This window comes from Microcebus murinus, chromosome 16 (genome assembly GCF_040939455.1).
Source record: "Microcebus murinus isolate Inina chromosome 16, M.murinus_Inina_mat1.0, whole genome shotgun sequence".
In the NCBI taxonomy this organism is placed as follows: domain Eukaryota; kingdom Metazoa; phylum Chordata; class Mammalia; order Primates; family Cheirogaleidae; genus Microcebus; species Microcebus murinus.
The window spans coordinates 31068900-31088853 of NC_134119.1; the positions used below are offsets into that span (position 1 = coordinate 31068900).

Genomic DNA, 19954 nt, shown 5'->3' on the forward strand with positions numbered 1-19954 from the left:
ATCTTGGCTAGAAGCAGAAGGAGGATTGTGGATTTGAATCCTGGCTCTGCCAGTTGGTTATTCATAAGCTTTGAGAATTTAGCAAGTTACTTAATCTGTCTGTGGCTTAAATCTCCTCATCTCTAAAATGACTGATAAGACTAATTCTTCATTTTCAAAATAAAAGAACAAAATACAAGGCTCTGAACAGGTGTTAGCTCAGGTTAGTATATGAGAAAAAAGAATCCAGGATCAAGGTTTAAGCTCCAACCATTAGGAATTGAGAAGAGGAGGGAAAGGTCCTAGAAAAAAGCTCAAGGAGAAGTGGCTGTTGGGGCAGGGGAGCCAGCTAGGGCTGTGGTCCCAACTCCCAGGCCAGGGATCAATATAGGTCACACAGCAGGAGGTGAGCTGCTTAGAGCAAGCAAACCTTCATCTGTATTTACAGCCGCTCCCCATGTTCACATAACCTCCTGAACTCTGCCCCCTGTCAGATCAGCAGTGGCATTCTATTTGATGAACCCTATCGTAAACTGCATGTGAGGGATCTAGGGACCTAGGTTGCGGGCTCTTTATGAGAATCTAATGCTAGTGCTGGGGAGTGGCTGAAAAATTGTCTTCCATGAAACTGGTCCTTGGTGCCAAAAAGGTTGGAGACTTCTAAGCTAGGGGGATCCCCAGGGCTGGCGGGGGAGAGGAATTTCAGAGAGAGAAGGCTACCAGTGCCAAAACTTGGGAAGAGGTGGAGGGTGAGGGCATCTGGGTTCACATTCTAACTATAGTGACCTCTGCTTCCTGAGTGACATTTGTGGCAAACATTGGATCTAAGTACTAATTTCTCTCTGCCCAGCTGGAGCAGCAGGGTTCAGAGGCTAGAGGGAGTCTCTGATCTTTCTTACTCAGTTTGTAAAACCAGTTAAAATAAGAGAGGCTGCTAATTTTATTGGACGAGGAGAACTTGATTGTGTGAAATACCTGGGAAATGGAGTATATGGACATTATATTTTCAGGATCACACAGGGTCAACCAGAAAAAAAGCCTTTTGTGTTTGTTTCAATCCAATTACTGGAAATCTCAGAACTATATGGGTTCATATATTGTTGGAGCTGGAGAAAGACCTAGGGAGAACATCTAATCCACCCTTCCCATATCTTTGGTGAAGAGTCTGAGGCCCTAAAAGTGACAGGCCCTGCTCAGCGACATAATTTAGTCATGGCAGAGTTAGAACTGGAAGCCAGATCCAGGATCACAGAACCTGTGTTTTGGCTTGCATCTAGACACAAGCCTGTCCTGGAGTAGTGGAAGGAGCATTATCTGTTCAGGAGACCTGGCTTGGATTTCTTGTCCATTACCTCTAACTTTGTGACCTTGAGCAAGTTGTTGAACCACAACTAAAGTTGTGACTTTAGTTGCCTATCTTATTTATTTATTTATTTGAGACAGAGTCTCACTTTGTTGCCCAAGCTAGAGTGAGTGCTGTGGCATCAGCCTAGCTCACAGCAACCTCAAACTCCTGTGCTCAAGCAATCCTACTGCCTCAGCCTCCCAAGTAGCTGGGACTTCAGGCATGTGCCACCATGCCCGGCTAGTTTTTTCTATATATATTAGTTGGCCAATTAATTTCTTTCTATTTATAGTAGAGACGGGGGTCTTGCTCTTGCTCAGGCTGGTTTGGAATTCCTGACCTCGAGCAGTCCGCCCGCCTTGGCCTCCCAGAGTGCTAGGATTACATGCTTGAGCCACCGCGCCCGGCCTAGTTGCCTATCTTTAAATTGGCCATAACCTTAACTGCTGTACCAATAAGTCCTAGCAGTTTCCTCCAGATCTAAGATTAATGTCAAGTGGTACAGTGGCTCATGCCTGTAATCCTAGCACTCTGGGAGGCTGAGGCAGGAGGATTGCTTGAACTCAGGAGTTCGAGACCAGCCTGAGCAAGAGTAAGATCCCCTCTCTACTATTATAAAAATAGAAAATTTAAGCTGGGGTTCGTGTTGCACACCTGTAATTCCAGCTACTCAGGAGGCTGAGGCAGGGGGATCACTTAAGCCCAAGAATTTGACGTTATAGTGACCTATGATGACACCATTATACTTTACCTGGGGTGACAGAGCAACACTCTGTCTCAAAAAAAAAAAAAAAAGATCTAGAGGCCATTATGGGGTGAGAGGACAGAGAACATTGACAGATAAAGAAATGACAGGACCAAGTTGGGTATTAAGGAGTGCCTCCTTCCTTCTCCCTATCTCAGTGCCGCTAGTGGCACAGAGATGTAGATTCCACTCTTGAGTAGCTTATGGTCGAGGGGAGACACAGGACAGGTATGAGGAAGACATTTATTATTTAAAACATGGGAAAAAACTCCCTGTGAACTCAGCTATGTAGAATCATCAGCCTAAGTGTAGGGGAAGATACAATGGTTGTATTTTATCACATGTGCTTTTAACTAATTTTAAATCCACTAGAAAAAATGTTTTTTCTAGTCAGAGGCTTTGACTGCCTAGCCTCATGGATTACCAGTTAATAGAGGGTTTCTGAGCAGACTGGGCTGCCCCCTAGATGCCCTTTGTGCCAGACTGCTAGCTTGTGGAATCCGGGGGTGGGGAAGGCACTGGAGGCTCCCAGATCCCTGGGCTCAGGCAGAAGCAGGCCCAGCACACTGCTTGGTGCAGGGTAGATGTTCCTCCATGGAGAAAGAACATGCCCTTTGCAGATAGGCATCCAGGCTTTGATCCAGGCCTGTCACTACCTAACTGTATGACTTGGATAGGTGATAAACTCTCTTTGAGCCTCAATATCCTGATCTTTCAAATGAGATAGTAGCAGTACTTACCCCATAAGGTTGTTGGGAAGAGCCAGTAAGCATGTAAAGTACCAATGATGGTGCCTGGCACCCAGAAAGCCCTTCGTAAATGTTAGCTGCCGTTATATATTATATTTTTACCATATACTCATTCTTAGAGGAACACACTGGGTTAGGAGATGGGACAGGACAGGAGCAGGAAGATCCAGAGATCCCCAGAGAGAATGTTGGACACAGACAAGGAAAGAGAGGCAAAGGAGGAATGAAACAGGCAAGATGGAGAGAATGCTCACATTAGTTGAGTGTTTTCATAGAGATTATCTTATCTGTCCTTGGGGTAGTGGTATCACCCCCTTTTTGCATCTGACAAAACACATTCAGAGATGTGAAATAATTTACTGATGCTTATCTAGTGTCACAGTGGGGATTCTGACCTGGTCTTCTGGTACCAACCTCAAATTATTTTGTCTGTGCCCCAGTGCTGTTAGGCATCAGCCAAGGACAGAGATTGATGGACGCTGGCATTGGCCAAATAATGAAGTGGTTTTAAATTGGTTTTCTCAAGCTGTGTTTTGCAGATGTTGGTGTATGTATGTGTTGTGGGGTTTTTGTTTTGTTTTGTTTTGTTTTGTTTTGTTTTGTTTGAGACAGAGTCTTACTCTGTTGTCCAGGCTAGAGTGCCATGGCGTCAGCCTAGCTCACAGCAACCTCAAACTCCTTGGCTTAACCAATCCTACTGCCTCAGCCTCCTGAGTAGCTGGGCCTATGGGCATGTGCACCATGCCCGGCTAATTTTTTCTATATATTTTTAGTTGGCCAATTAATTTCTTTCTATTTTTAGTAGAGACCAGGTCTTGCTCTTGCTCAGGCTGGTTTTGAACTCCTGACCTTGAATGATCCACTCACCTTGGCCTCCCAGAGTGCTAGGATTACAGGCGTGAGCCACTGCGCCCGGCCTGTTTTCTTTTTTCTTGCTGGCCAGTGGAGTGTTGGTGTTCTCTTTCTATTAAAGTAGACTCTGAGAACTCTGAGAAGTCTGAGTTAATAATACCAGTGACCAACATTTACTTAGCACTTATGCCCTGTGCCTTACATCCATATCTCACTTTAATCCTAATAACCCTATGATGTGGGTATTATTATTATCATCATGAAGATTAGTAAAGTTAATTTGCTTAGGGTTACTTGATGGTAGAGCTGAAACTCTTAAGTTGAACAACTGGATTCCCTAAATGACCATTATAACTAAATGTGACCCAGCATTTCCTAAGCTTGTTTGACTGTGGAGGTGTTTTATCATGCCTTTTACAGAACACACTTTGTATTTGCTGTTTAAATGCTTTCGAAGCAGTTTGATATTCTGTCAGGTTGTTGATTATGGGACTTCTTTCTTTCATCCCTGTTAAACAGATAAGGGGCTCCTTTCTTTCTCTCTAGAATTTTCCCTCACAGTGAGTACTGTACTCCCTGTGTGTTTGCTAATGAAGTCAGCAGGGTTTCAGACTCCGATTTCCTGGTCATACACAAGTACTTATTTTACCATCTCTAAGTGGAGTGCATTAGCTCCAGGCCATGGAGAGCAAATTGGGGGAATAAGGAGATACATCACAGAGAAGGAGGCTCCTCTGAAAAACGCTTTCTGCACCTCTAGCCTGAGCTCTTCAGCTGTGTGGAATAAATACAGCAAGGTCAGGAACAACATTCCAAGGCTTTTGCAGAATGAGGTCCTGTGTCCTGCAGGTGAGTCTGAGACACTGAGCAATGATGGACATGAAATAGCCTGTCTGGGCTTCCAAGGTGCATTTGGGTTTCTGAGAACTTTCTGTAGGTCCATGCTGTCCTAGCCACCCTTACACAGGATAGAGAAATGAGAGTCCATCCCTGCCCTGTCTTCTGAAACTGCATGCAGTGTCAACAGCACTCATTTGGGGAAGGTACTCTCAACTCAGGCAGATTAGCACCTCTTTTCCATTCTTTTTTCTTTTTCTTCTAAATGGGGATTCAGGAAAGCAAATTGGGTAACTTTCCAGTTCTTTTCATCTGTCAGCATGAGCTTTTAAATGGAGTTTGCAAAGGGCAGAGTTTGGAAATTGGATGAAAGAGCGTCAGGCAGACTGTTTTCCTTGTGGCAGGGGGAACTGCTGGTTTATTTATAGCAATTTAATTTGGAGATAACAGACTTGAGATGGTAGAAAGAGCCCTGGGCTGGAGCCCTGGGTTCTAGTCCTGATTCTTCCTCTGACTCACTGTGGGGTCCTGGCAAGCTGTGCCACCTTTTCTGGGCATTGTTTTTCTCAGTTATCTAATGGGAGGGATTGGACTTCAGTATCTCTGAGAGTCCTTTGAGCCCCCTCTGCTTGTGATGCCAAGATTGTAACTCTTACTTGGGCAAGGTTTGGTGGAATCTCTGATTCCATGTGGTGCAGGGATGGTTACTGATAATAACCAGGGTTTCTTTGACATTGGTGGTTAACTGTTTTATTTTGACTTTGGGTCCTTTCTTGCAACACACACAGGGCAGATGACATCCCCCTACCCCTTCGCCTGTCCAGCAACTAGTGACTAGTGGCTTGAGGGCCACGTGTGCTTCTGGCTATGAGGATAACCTGGACATCTGAGATTTATTCACGGGCAAAATGAGCAAGGAGCTTCTGAGTGATTGCTGGAAGCAGGCAAAGCGGGGTTCTCTCAGCGTCTCTCGGCTCCCTGCCTGCCAGTAGTCCTGCGGTGACCAGACAGACTGCTGAGGGTTCTTCAGAATGCTCACTTAGGCTGGAGTCCTGGTGTTACATTTGTGTGTAAGTGTCCTCTGGAGAGTGTTTGTGTTTCCTATGTCATTTATACTGAAAGGGGAAAGCAGAGACACTCTTCTTCCCTCCAGTGCTGGGCCTTCTGCTAGAGGACTGCAGCTGTAGACTTTGAGGTCTTTGAAAGGACTGTAGACGTTCATTTAGTGAGAGCATATTAATGGACCCTCCTTCCCCCCATGCCCGAATCTCTCAATGCTAGTAATGGGTATGTGGTTATGACTTCTTGACATCTGTTGAGGTGCCCTGGGCTATTTGCCCCTATACTGAATACCCCCAGATCTGGGGCAGGCAAACTTGCCCTCCTCAGCAGCTTTTCAAAGAGAATTTGAGTTTGTCTAGGAGAAAGAAACGTCCTATCCAGTTGTATTGAACTAATGGCTTCTCTGAAAGTGATTTCTGTAGTCTAACAGTTGACTTGCAGATAGTTTCCAGTCCTGAGTGAACGTCTTTTCAACTGGTTCCTCTGCTTCTTAGGGTATCTCTTCTGTATTTTTCCTCTAAATAGCTGTTTGGAGGGTCTAATGAAGCAAATGTCTGGAGACCAATGTTTATTTCAACATGGTTGGAGTTGTTTTTGCTTCAGCTTTCAGAGCCAATAAAGCTGGTTATTAGATTCTGTAATTGCTGCTGTAATTACTCTCTTGGAACCAGCAAAGGCGTAATTAAATATGGAGATTCCAAGGACTATTTTTTTTCCATCTAAAAGCAAACTCTCAAACTTCTTTTAGCCTGGGTTAGATTTCAATTATTAAAGCCATTGTGTTATAAATGACACTGGCGGTTCTTTGGCAGAAAAGGGATTTCTTTGGATGCCTCATTTTTAAATATTTGATTTAGATGAACAGCTCCTCTTTAACCTAGTACTTGCTTTTTTAATCAAACTATGAGGTATTTGGAGAAGTTAAGACAGGCATTGAGACAGTATGTATTTATATAAATATTGGGTAGACTTTGGCTACATATAAAAGCAAATTTCTGTTGTCAGAAGTAAGGGTGAAATGGAGGAAGTTTTACTTTAAGGGTAACAGTATTCAGGAAGAGTACCATTTTACTTGTGAAGCCCTCTGGTTCCTCTAAGCCTTGAGTTTGCCCTAAGTTATATCTCACCACTGTGCCATGTGTTTGTAAGATACTGGAGATGGTTCAAGGACTGTGAATATTTATATCTACATATATTCCTGCAACCTAGATGCTGACTCCATGTCTAATTTCAAGATTACTTTACTCATGAAGCATGTTTGGGGGCTTCTGAGGGGGAAAATTAATCATGTAGCCTTTCTCTTTGGAGTTCTCAACTAGTTGAGAAATAGATCTGGGTAAAAAAAAAAAAAAATCAACAGACCCTGCTAGACACCATCCAGGAGAGTTCACTGCATGGAGGGGAAGGGGCTGTATAACCCTCCTGGCAGGAGGAAGAGACGTGGGGGGGGGGTGTCAGGCTGTTTGCTTAGCACACTTTCCCCTACCTCAGAGAAGTCACACCTCACAGCAGGGTGCTTTTTAGAAGTTCCTGTTTTATGGGCCAGGAGGAATACAGATGTTATCATTTCTCCTCTGAGTCAGAGATGCACAAGAGATAAAATATGGGTGCATCCTACACGAAGAACACTGCATAGAATATATGAAAACCTTATGAAACAGGTGAAATTAGATATTCAATTTGATATATATTAACCCTTTGCACTCGCTTGCTTTTTTCTCATTATCCACTCCACGTTATCCACACTCGACATCCGAGTGCAAAGCGTTAAGCACTTACTGTGTACCAGTCATCGTGTTAGATGTTGGTCTGCAAAGATGAATTATTTGAGTATTGTTTCATTCATGTGGGGAGGGTGTCTCTTGCTTACCTCCCTGGTATATTTTGGTATTTGCTTCCAGATCAGTTTTTGCTTATGGGGATTTTAGAAGTGGAAGTGTTAGCCAGAGAAATTTAGAATTGGCATACGCGAAGAGTCACTGGCAATTGAAAATGTATTAGATGTTCTCTGAGAATTCTCAAAAAAAAAAATATATATATATATATATATTAGTGAAAAGGATAAAGCAGTTCTAAATCTATGATGTTAATAGGGAAATAACTTTATTTTGAAACTAGGAATGTAGCTGACTGTATAAAATCAGTTTCATAAACATTTTATCAAGCTTCTGCTATCCTCAGGCCACTGAGAAGCAAGGCAGCTCTGCCATCTCAGTGTTTGTTCTTGAGAACTGTCTCAGAGGCACTTGCTCTCGTTCTGAGCCTGTGGTGGGGAAGAGTGGAGGGCTGGGGGTTATGCAGACCACTGATTGAGACCCCCATTCCCACATGCCTTTCTGATCCCCAGTCCCTTTGTTCAAATGGGATTTGGGATCTCTGCCCTATGAGTGGGTGCTGGAAAAGTAAATGAAATTAGAAGGTGGATGGGACTGCCCCCTGCTCGGTTACCACAGTAAGCAGCAAGTTCTCAAAAGGACTTGGCGAATCTTGGGTGCTGGGAAGGGCTGGAGGGGACCTGGGAAAGGGGTACCTGTGAGACATTGGCCCCAGGCTTAAGAATGATGATGAGGGTGTGTCTGGATAGCATTTGTGGAAAAGCAACACAGCAAGCACCAAGGAAGTCACAGGAAGTAGGTCAGCAGCCCTAGGCCCTGGGGGCATTTACAGGACTCTCCCAGTGCGTCTTTTCTCTGGCATTTTTGTCTATGGCAAAGGTGGCTGGTTATGTAGAGCTTCCCTGATACAACCCAGCCATTCCTTCTATCTGAGTCTGTGCTGAGCCTCCTTCCTGGCTTTGATGATCATTGTGGGAAAGCCAAAAAAAAAAAAAGGCTTCCCTCCACCCTTCTATGTTCTTTGGCTGGGCTATGAATTAAATTGCTATAAGACCAATTAATGAGAGAAAAACCATATTTAGTTACATACCTACTTATGGAAGTCCCACAAAATATGAGGCTTGAGGAAGGGTCAGATGATTGCAGCTTATATAGCATCCTGAGCTACAGAAAGGAATAGGGGCTTAGAGCTTCTGGGGGAGGGTGGCAACACTAAGTTATGGCACAAGTTATAGGGACCTGAGGGGAGGAATTGTACGGTGAGTAAAGGTTGTGTTTTTATGCATATTAAAAGTCAGGTAAGGGCCGGGCGCTGTGGCTCACACCTGTAATCCTAGCTCTTGGGAGGCCGAGGCGGGCGGATTGCTCAAGATCAGGAGTTCAAAACCAGCCTAAGCAAGAGCGAGACCCCGTCTCTACTATAAATAGAAAGAAATTAATTGGCCAACTGATATATATATAAAAAATTAGCCGGGCATGGTGGCACATGCCTGTAGTCCCAGCTACTCGGGAGGCTGAGGCAGAAGGATCACTCGAGCCCAGGAGTTTGAGGTTGCTGTGAGCTAGGCTGACGCCACGGCACTCACTCTAGCCTGGACAACAAAGCGAGACTCTGTCTCAAAAAAAAAAAAGTCAGGTAAGGCTGGGGGTGTGGTGACTAACACCTGTAATCCTAGCACTCTGGGAGGCCTAGGTGGGAGGATCACTTGAGCTCAGGAGTTCAAGACCAGCCTGAGCAAGAGCGAAACCCCATCTCTACTAAAAATAGAAAAAAATTAGCTGGGTGTGGTGGCATGTACCTGTAGTCCCAGCTACTCAGGAGGCTGAGACAGGAGGATTGCTTGAGCCCAGGAGATTGTGGTAAGCTAGACTGGTACCACGACACTCTAGTCCAGGCAACAGAGTGAGACTCTGTCTCAAAAAAATAAAAGTCAGGTAATTAAAGTTGTCTGGAGCAGCCACCTTCCTGATACAGATACTTTTATTAATCTAGATTTCCTTTATAGATATTAATTTCTTTTAAAAAGGACAACTTTTTGGAGCTACTGGGGTTCACTCACTGGCACAGTAAAGCCAGACACTTGGCTTTAGTGCATCTGTTGCCTAAAGTTGCAGCAGGAGAAATAGGCTTTATTTGCAGGGTGCCCTATAAGGAGAACAGGCAGCCAACGTTGAAATCTGAACTCCATGATGACTTACCAGCTGGGTTTTTTTTTTTTTTTTTTTTTTTTTTTTGAGACAGAGTCTCACTTTGTTGCCCAGGCTAGTGTGAGTGCCGTGGCGTCAGCCTAGCTCACAGCAACCTCAAACTCCTGGGCTCGAGCGATCCTTCTGCCTCAGCCTCCCGAGTAGCTGGGACTACAGGCATGTGCCACTATGCCTGGCTAATTTTTTATATATATATATCAGTTGGCCAATTAATTTTTTTCTGTTTATAGTAGAGACGGGGTCTCGCTCTTGCTCAGGCTGGTTTTGAACTCCTTGAGCAATCCGCCCGCCTCGGCCTCCCAAGAGCTAGGATTACAGGCGTGAGCCACAGCGCCCGGCCACCAGCTGGGGTTTTTAAAGGCAGAGGTACATTTCAGTTAGGAAGAATTACAAATTGAGATGTGGAGGTTATATATTGGCCTGGCCCAAAAAGATGAAATATCCTGAAGTGTAGGGGTTGGGGATCTGTGGATTCAGAGATTCTTAGATTAGTGGAAATGAATGTTAAGGTGGCTGTGGAGGGCCCCTCGGGAAAATTTCGAACTAAAATTGGCGGTGTGAATTCAGTTCCTCGTTTTCCTCCTTATCTGCATTTTCCATCTGGTGGTGTTTCTGAAAAACTCTAGAACATATGTTAAGATACCATCATTTAGTTTCCACAGGGAACCAAAACACCTTGCTTAGGAAGTCATTGTTTTCTTCAGGTTGCCCATTCACTGTTCAAGGCTAGCCAGGTACCCTGGAACTTCCCTTAAAGGAACTCGAGATTTTCCTTTATTTCCATGCTTAAGGGGCCTGGCAGGCCTTTAAGAGGGGTCTCTGCTCTGTGTCACCAGTTCAAACTGTGCCAAAGAAGTATATTTGGGGGTAACATATTCTGGTCCTACAGTCATATTAATATTTTAGGGTGATGTGTCCTGAGCCCCAACACCATCTAAAATGTGTGCTAAAGATACTTTTCAGTGTATCTGAAAAGAGGGGAATGAGACAGTAAGGGGAAGGAAGTCTGTGTTTTGAGTAGGGAGATGTGGTTTTGGCCGCAGCTCTGCCCCAAATGCACCTTGGTTAAATTGCTTACCTTGACTGGACCTTGAAATGAGATGATCTCTTACAGCCTTAACATGCTGAGAGGCTAAGACAGATGATGTCATTGGTCTGCCACATAGTCAGACTCATGTCTGTTTCATGTCTATGGCAGTGAGTTCTTTCTTTTCATTTAGTTGTGTTTTCTGTTGTCAATCTAAAAAAAATAATCAAATGGGTCAGAATCCAGTTTAAAGAGAGTTTATTCACATGCAAAGTTGAGGACAGGCCACCCCAGAAGCACAGATTCTAAAGAATGGAAGTCAGTGTTCTGAAGTTTAAGATCACTTACAATAGACAAAACTTAGGGAAGTTTAAGAGAATTTCAACATCTTTCCGTATAAAGCTTAATGCATAGTTACAATGATCTGATTAGTTGAGGTGGTCTTGCTCTTTCAGGAGAGATACAATCTTTTGCATCATCTGGTCTTGGTTAGGTGCAGGACAATAAAGGAGGCAGTTATCTATAACAAAGATCAGTGATTGGAAGGAGAGAGGTCTGGTCTCTGATAGCCTGGCCATTTACAGTATAAGAACAATAAGGAAGAGAATTAAAAGCTATAATCTAAGAAGCAGAATTGCAAACATGTTATATAACTCAGTCTCCAGGGCTTAACTTCCCCCTGAACAGAATAAATTTAGAAGGTCCTGAAACTTTTTTTTCTTTTACACTATGATAGAGACACAAGCTATAGTAACCATCTTTAGGCATGGGGATTTTTGCTTTTGAATAAATGTCCAGTAGGAAATCATTGTGATGGTGGTGGTTTGTTGCCAAGTTGCTTTTCAGAAGCATTATAACAATTTACAGAGTTGTTAACTTTGTATGAAATAGCCTTTTAACCCAAACTGATCTAGTATTTGGTATAGTTATTATTTTTGAAATTTAGTTGGTATAAAATGGTACTTTAAATTTGCATTATATAATAATAATTGGAGCAGGCCAGGCACAGTGGCTCATGCCTATAATCCTAGCACCTTGGGAGGCTGCTGTGAGAGGATTGCTTGAGGCCAGGATTTCAAGCCTTCAGTGAGCTATGATCGTGCCACTGCACTCCAATCTGGGTGACAGAATGAGACCCTGTCTCTTAAAACAAAACAAGGCTGGGCGCGGTGGCTCATGCTTGTAACCCTAGCACTTTGGGAGGCTGAGGCAGGTGGATCACGCAAGGTCAGGAGTTCGAAACCAGCCTGAGCAAGAGCGAGACCCCGTCTTTACTAAAAAAAAAAATAGAAAGAAATTAATTAGACAACTAAAATATATAGAAAAAAAATTAGCTGGGCATGGTGGCACATGTCTGTAGTCCCAGCTACTCGAGAGGCAGAAGCGTTGCTTGACCCAGGAGTTGGAAGTTGCTGTGACCTAGGCTAATGCCATGGCACCCTAGCCCAGGCAACAGAGTGAGACTCTGTCTCAAAAAAAAAAAAAAAAAAAGTGAAACAAATAAAGCTACCTTTTTTGGGGGGTGATTATGTTTACATACTTTATCTCATTTACTCCTCTCAATGACCCCAGCAGGGAAGCTAAATAGCTCACTTAAGTCTGTCACTTGAGGCTTGAACCTAAGGTAGTTTGACCTTAAGGTGCATTCTTTCTCTGAGTGCCTGTCCACACTTCAATTTGTGTGTGTGGTTACCAGAGTGTGAGCTTTTACTTATGTCCTTGTTTATTGGCTGTTTTCTGAGGTATGTGAATTTTATATAGTTTTCTTAGTAAATTGTGTGTGCTCTTTGTGTAGAAGAAATCATTAATCTTCTGCTATAGTGGAAGCAACAACAGAGGTGTATCCAGTACAACTGGGGAGAAGACTCAAGTGAACACTAGTATATTACCTTGAGTCTGGGCTCTCTGAAACCCTGTTTTCTCCCCCATGCAGCGGCCCTCCAGGCACTGAAGCGCAAGAAGAGGTATGAGAAGCAGCTGGCACAGATTGATGGCACGTTATCAACCATCGAGTTCCAGCGGGAGGCCCTGGAGAACGCCAACACCAACACTGAGGTGCTCAAGAACATGGGCTATGCGGCCAAGGCCATGAAGGCTGCCCACGACAACATGTACGTATCCACCTGCTGGTGGAAGGAGACCTGTGAGGCAGGGCAGTGCTGGCCCTGGAATGCCTCATGCTTGGACTGTGGCCTTGAGTGTACGGACCCCTTGATTTACCCATTCAGGCATCTGAGTTTGTTTTAATTTGCATTCTTTTGGGGAACTTCCTCTAAAATAGATTATGTGCCCTGCTGCCTTTGGAAGCAGGTCTCATGGAATGAAAAAGTATTTTCAGTGTTGTCTGAGATGGATATTCACTGGGTTGAGCAAGTACATGTGTATATACTATATTAGATAATTGCATATTTGTATTTGTGTCAATCAGCAGTGTATAGAAAACAATTCTGCACTTTTTTTTTTTTTTTTTTTGAGACAGAGTCTCACTTGTTGCCCAGGCTAGAGTGAGTGCCCTGGCGTCAGCCTAGCTCACAGCAACCTCAAACTCCTGGGCTCAAGCGATCCTCCTACCTCAGCCTCCCGAGTAGCTGGGACTACAGGCATGCGCCACCATGCCCGGCTAATTTTTTCTATATATATTAGTTGGCCAATTAATTTCTTTCTATTTATAGTAGAGACGAGGTCTCGCTCCTGCTCAGGCTGGTTTCAAACTCCTGACCTTGAGCAATCTGCCCGTCTCAGCCTCCCAGGGAGCTAGGATTACAGGCGTGAGCCACCGTGCCCGGCTAATTCTGCACTTTTGTCTTGCCTTTTTGGCTAGTAGAGGATCCATAAGTGGATTTGAGTAGATGGGAAGGGCCTGTCAGGCAGCGTGGCTATATTTTATGATTTGTGATTTTATACTCCCGTCCCCACACAGAGTTGCCATTGGGCTTGAAGAGCTATTGGCCCAGGAGCTAGAAGTCCTATGGTCTCATCTGACATGCTTTCTAATTTGCATTTGGGAACTTGACCCTCCTGCTTCATTTTGCTAAACTTTATTTCCTTAGGGTGTTGGAGTAGGTTGTGTCCTAAGGACATTTCCATCCCCTTGATTCTGTGATTCTCTATTTTAAAGGGTTGGAAGAAGGCAATAATGACAAGTAATTCCTTGCAGGGAGTAATTATAGGGGGTGTGGCTGGGAAGTTGACTGTGTGAATGGGATTTCTGCTTCTGCCTTGCAGGCCCTCTTTACATAGATCAATCAGTTGATATGACATTTGTCCATTTCATTAAAGGGACATCGATAAAGTTGATGAGTTAATGCAGGACATTGCTGACCAGCAGGAACTTGCAGAGGAGATTTCAACAGCAATTTCAAAACCTGTAGGGTTTGGAGAAGAGTTTGACGAGGTGAGTGGTTTGGTACAGATCACATAAGCTTCATAAATGACACCCAGGTTGCCCCTTGATGTGCTCTTGAAGGCTCTCAGGCAGGGAGTATTTGTTTTGGAAATCACCAATTCTTACCCCTCCAAAGACTTAGACATAGACTTTTTTTGAGAGAGTCTCGCTTTGTTGCCCAGGCTAGAGCGAGTGCCGTGGCGTCAACCTAGCTCACAGCAACCTCAATCTCCTGGGCTCAGGCGATCCTACTGCCTCAGCCTCCCGAGTAGCTGGGACTACAGGCATGCACCACCATGCCTGGCTGATTTTTTCTGTATATATTAGTTGGCCAATTAATTTCTTTCTATTTATAGTAGAGACTGGGTCTTGCTCTTGCTCAGGCTGGTTTCGAACTCCTGACCTCGAGCAGTCCGCCCACCTCGGCCTCCCAGAGTGCTAGGATTACAGGCGTGAGCCACTCTGCCCGGCCTGGACATAGACTTACACATAGACAAGGCGTGGTGTTAATCTTCCCTGAATTTTGGAATACCCGCCCCGCCCCCCAAAACAGGGTCTCACTCTGTCTTCTGGGCTAGAGTGCATTGGCATCGTCATAGCTCACTGCAACTTCAAACCCCCGGGCTCAAGCGATCCTCCTGCCTCAGCCTCCTGAGTAGCTGGGACTACAGGAGTGCATCACCATGCCTGGCTACTTTTTATTTTTTTGCAGAGATGGGGTCTCACTATGTTGATCAGGCTCAAACTCCTGGCCTCAAGCAATTCTCCCACCTCAGCTTCCCAAAGTGCTAGGATTACAGGTCTGAGCCACTATGCCTGGCCTGAAATCTGGATTTTGAGGAACATTTTTCCTGTTTGGGGTAGCAGCTTAGGTAGAGTAATAGAGCCTTCATTTCAACTCTTCAGACAATTGGTTTCAACATTTCACCTTTCTGTGATGGGCCCTGGGCTTGCTTGGAACTGGGGTGGCAATGGTGACCATGCCCTGGAAAAGTTTACAGGGTTTGCCCTCAGACAACTCCAATGTGAAGTAAAAGTGAAGCCAAGGAGAGAGCATTTACATTTGACCCCTGAGGGATCTGTCTGGATCTTGGCCACCTACCAATATCTGCTGTAGCAATTTGGGACCTTGAGTCTCTTTAGGTTTTATCATACAATACCAGCCCCTGCTGAAAGTATTTTATTATGTGCTAGATTGGAGTCTCCTGAAGGTCAGCTCCTCTCCACTGATCCTAATCTTTGTGCTTTCTGACTCCCACTGTATAACCAAGTAAACAGCCTGCTGCTCTTACCCTTAGCTCTCAGCACCAGGGCTTTCATGTTTCAGACTGGAGTTTGATGGACTAATCAAGTTAATTTCAATTCAGGAAACATTCCTGAACATACACTCTTTGTGCCCAGCTCTAAGATGAAATAGGAATGAAAAGATACGATCTCCTCTCCCAGATGCTCACAGTCTAGTGCGGGACACCAGATATATACATCAGTGATGCTCGACAGTGTATTACGTCCCCTAGTAGAAGCTTGTTAGGATGTTTGAGTCACAGGATGGAACCTGGAGTTTATCTCCTCTCTGATCTTCTAAGAAGGGTGTGTGTGTCCACTCAGTGTCAGTAAGAGGCATGGCTGCAGGGGCTGGGGTTCCCAGGGAGGTGCTCATTCTGTGTTTCCTTTTACCAGGATGAACTCATGGCAGAATTAGAAGAACTAGAACAGGAGGAACTAGACAAGAATCTGCTGGAAATTAGTGGACCTGAAACAGTCCCTCTACCAAATGTTCCCTCTATAGCCCTACCATCAAAACCCGGTGAGTACTTCTTATCTGGAGTCAGAATGCCACATGGGGGTGATCTTCTGGTTGGTTGCCTTTGGTTTGGGTCCTGGGCTTGCCCAGGATTGAGAACCAGATAGGTTGACTACAGAGGCACTGTCACCTGCCCTTTACTAGTTTCTCTCTAGAACAGAGTTTCTTAATCTTGGCACTGTTGACACAGCCAGATAATCCTTTAGGCAGCAGGGTGGGGAGTGAGGGTGGGGTTGTCCTGTGCGCTGTGAATGTTTAGCATCTCCCCTGGCCTCTACCCACTAGATGCCAATAGTGACTGCCCCTGAGCTATGACAGCCATGTCTCCAGACATGGTCACATGTCCCTGGCAGGGGTTGGAGGGATCACCCCTAATTGAGAACCTCTATTCTAGAATGATTTTTTCCTATGCTACCAAACAAGAGAAAGTTCCAGGCACTGTGAGAAGGTGTGAAAGTTTAAGTCCAGGACAGTGCTTGCCCTCTGTCTAGTATCCTATGTCGTACATACCTGGAAAAGCCCAGGGCCTCAGAGGTGCCCCTATGGGAAGGAAACAGCTTTGGCTCTTTCAAAGACCTGGTTCTATAAAAGTTCCATTTCTGTTTTCCTCTTCCTTCTCCCCCTCTTCTCCCATAATATTTCACCCCCAGCTATAAGTATTCCACACAGAACTTCTAGAAAAAGGGAGGCAGTTTGATATGGCATGGAGAGAGAGACCCAGGAACAGTGTGTGACCAGGTTGTGGTCACCTCCCTTTCCTGTATATAAAGAGGAAATGGCCCCTCAAATAGAGTTGGCTGCCTGGAGCATGTGTGGGCGAGCTGTCCAGCAGGCTGCCTGAAGGTGTGTACAGGTGGTTCAAGTACCTTGAGGAGGAGTGAGGGGTTGGCAAGGATTAGATCTCTTGGGGGTTCTTCCTGCTGTACCCCCACCTTGGATGCTATGGGACCGAGGCCTCTAGGGAACCCTGCTGGACTCGCAGTGTAGAATCCTTGTTTCCTCTGGCCTTGCCGGGGACGGAGAGGAGGTGCTGCAGAAAGTGTGCCCGGTTTTCTGTTGCGGCGTTTGGGCGCTGAGAAGCAGCCCACTGACAGCCCGGAGATGAGGCTGGCTGCAAGGGCAGGCCTGCCAGGTGGACACCATGCAGCACAGCCCGAGCTCCCAGCCAGAATGTGTCAAAAGCACCACAGCCAGCCCTCCTAAATAACCTTCTCTTTCTTCACACAGCCAAGAAGAAGGAAGAGGAGGACGACGACATGAAGGAATTAGAGAACTGGGCTGGATCCATGTAACTGGGCCAGTGCGGGCTGCGCCCAGACAGACTCTGATGGCCTGCGTGGTGGGCAGGCGCGTGTGTGTGCGGGGCAGGCAGGACGTGGTGCAGGCAGGTTCCATCGCTCTCCAGTCTCACTCCAAAGCAGTAGGGCCACATTGCTGCTCACTCTCTGCATAGCATGGTCTGCACCCGGTGGGACGGGTGGGGGGAGGGGGGCGGGCGGGATGGGAGGTGCCTGCTGTTTATAATGTTGAATTTCTGTAAAATAAACTGTATTTGCAAATCCAACATTGAGCTTCTGGACTACGCTAACTCCACTGCTGAATCCTCAATGGAAAGGGTCGACCATTTGCAGTTGAAATGACCTGAAAATGTAGCCTCTGTTCTTTTAAGTCAGTTGACTTGTCGCACATCTCTTTGTATACTTGTATGGTACTGGCAGAAAAGTCGTTTTTTAAAAGCCATAGGCTTTTCCTTGTCCTTAGCTGTAATAATGCATCTGATTTTGATTTCCTCGAGAGCTGTATTTCTGTCCATCACCTGTGTACTGGCTCTGTGTCTACCACTCTGGCCCACTCCTCGCTCCTACTCCCGTGGTCTTTTGGAGTTTGTAACACTAATTTGAAATGGATGGTGTTCTCTTGAGAGCAAGTGAGATTGTTAGAATTAAGTTCCAGCTATACAGTTTTCTAACATAGCTCTAAGGTCCTTGTTGCTGTTTGTGATAACTGATAGATATCTCATTGAAAACATGCATACATTTATATTCAGATGAAATTATGGTTTGCACTGTCTATTAAATATCTCAATTAATTTTCATACTTTGCTGTTGTGTTCAATCAATCATTTGCCTCGGGAGTGGACCCTTTCTAGCCAGCAGGCTGTGCACTGGAGTCTGTGGAAACATACAGAAGACTTGACCATGACATATATCAACAATTTGAACCAAAGACTAGAACCTGTCTTACTAGAAATCTGTTCAGGGTCTAGAGCAGCCCTCACCTTGCTTGGAGCCTGTGAGGACAGTTCAGGGTGAATTGGTCTCATCCCTGTGTGTCCTCTGCCAGGGTCCGTGGGCAGTGCCTGCAGAGCCTCCTGGGCTCAAGCAATCCTGGTGCCTCAGCCTCCCGAGTAGCTAGGACTACAGGCATGCGCCACCATGCCCAGCTAATTTTTTCTATGTATATTAGTTGGCCAATTAATTTCTTTCTATTTATAGTAGAGATGGGTATTCCCACCGGCCAAGGTCCATCTGGTACATTGAAGAAAATGGCCTTTCCCATGGGCAGCAAGTGCAGGGCAGTGACTGAGAATCTAGGACACAGAGGTCATCTCAGGTCTGCTGTGACTCACTATGTGACTTGGGCCCAGCCCCTTCCACTCTGTTTCTTTCCTCTTGTGTCCCCTTGAGAATCTGATGAACACTGTGGACTATCTTCAGAAAAGTAGGTATGTCCATGTTCGTCCTTAATTCTGCATACAGATTTGCAGTATTGAAATGACACCTCTGTCCCCCTGTATTTGTCTTCAAACCTCTTTTTTTTTTTTTTTTTTTTTTTTTTTGAGACAGAGTCTCGCTTTGTTGCCCAGGCTAGAGTGAGTGCCGTGGCGTCAGCCTAGCTCACAGCAACCTCAAACTCCTGGGCTCAGGCAATCCTCCTGCCTCAGCCTCCCGAGTAGCTGGGACTACAGGCATGCGCCACCATGTCCGGCTAATTTTATATATATATATCAGTTGGCAAATTAATTTGTTTCTATTTATAGTAGAGACGGGGTCTCGCTCTTGCTCAGGCTGGTTTTTTTTTTTTTTTGTTATTTAGTTTTTATTTCATAATCATAAACTTAACTCTGCAATCCAGCTACATGTGAAGGGATAAGGAAAATATGGGAACCCAAAGAAACTGCAGCGAGAGCACAAAGATTATAGGATATTGCGAGCAAATGGGGTAGAGGGGTGCTCTCCTGAGCTACAGAAGGAATGGTATGATGGTTAAGATAAAACATTTAAGTCAAATTTATTAGACTTGTCCACAGTCAGCAATGGTGATCTTCTTGGTGGTCTTGCCATTCCTGGACCCAAAGCGCTCCATGGCTTCCACAATATTCATGCCCTCTTTCACCTTGCCAAAGACCACATGCTTGCCATCCAACCACTCAGTCTTGGCAGTGCAGATGAAAAACTGGGAACCATTTGTGTTGGGTCCAGCATTTGCCATGGACAAGATGCCAGGACCTGTATGCTTCAGAATGAAGTTCTCATCCTCAAATTTCTCCCCGTAGATAGACTTGCCACCAGTGCCATTATGGCGTGTGAAGTCACCACCCTGGCACATAAACCCTGGAATAATTCTGTGAAAGCAGGAACCCTTATAGCCAAATCCTCTCTCTCCAGTGCTCAGAGCACGAAAGTTTTCTGCTGTCTTTGGAACTTTGTCTGCAAATAGCTCAAAGGAGACGCGGCCCAAGGGCTCGCCGTCGACGGCAATATCGAAGAACACGGTGGGGTTGACCATGGTTGGTAGCGGGCGACTCCGAGAAGCAGCAGCGTCTGCAAAGCCTCAGGCTGGTTTTGAACTCCTGACCTTGAGCAATCCGCCCGCCTCGGCCTCCCAAGAGCTAGGATTACAGGCGTGAGCCACAGCGCCCGGCCCTAAACCTCTTAAGATTAAAACCACCTGAGTTTGAAATTAGACAATGAGTTTAGACAATGAAATTAGCAATGAGTTTGTCATTGCTCACTGGGTACCCGGGGGCAAGTTGCCTATCCTCCTAGGGTCTCATTTTCCCATCCAGAAAGCAAGAGTGTGGGATGGGACTAGATCATTCCATAGGTCCTATCTGTGTGAAATG

At 45.3% G+C, this 19954-nt stretch overlaps 2 protein-coding genes across 2 annotated transcripts in view; one reads left to right on the plus strand and one right to left on the minus strand.

Annotated features, from left to right (window-relative positions):
• CHMP4B (charged multivesicular body protein 4B) overlaps window positions 1–17925 on the plus strand; it is a 51342-nt gene extending 33417 nt beyond the window's left edge. Inside the window, exons 2-5 of the mRNA XM_012754927.3 lie at window positions 12573–12750; window positions 13919–14033; window positions 15705–15831; window positions 17056–17925. Coding sequence (XP_012610381.1) covers window positions 12573–12750; window positions 13919–14033; window positions 15705–15831; window positions 17056–17120 — 485 coding nt within the window. The 3' untranslated portion in view covers window positions 17121–17925. The remainder of the gene's footprint in view (window positions 1–12572; window positions 12751–13918; window positions 14034–15704; window positions 15832–17055) is intronic.
• A 975-nt stretch (window positions 17926–18900) lies between these two features.
• Window positions 18901–19662, minus strand: LOC105865918 (peptidyl-prolyl cis-trans isomerase A). Its single transcript, XM_012754918.2, has one exon. The coding sequence runs from the start codon at window positions 19615–19617 to the stop codon at window positions 19123–19125; it is 495 nt and encodes a 164-aa protein (XP_012610372.1). The 5' UTR covers window positions 19618–19662; the 3' UTR covers window positions 18901–19122.
• Between the last annotated feature and the right edge of the window lie 292 nt (window positions 19663–19954).

What these genes read in the sequence shown, in the direction of transcription:
- LOC105865918 (XM_012754918.2), bottom strand. Translation starts at nt 19,617, where the DNA reads ATGGTCAACCCCACCGTGTTCTTCGATATTGCCGTCGACGGCGAGCCC.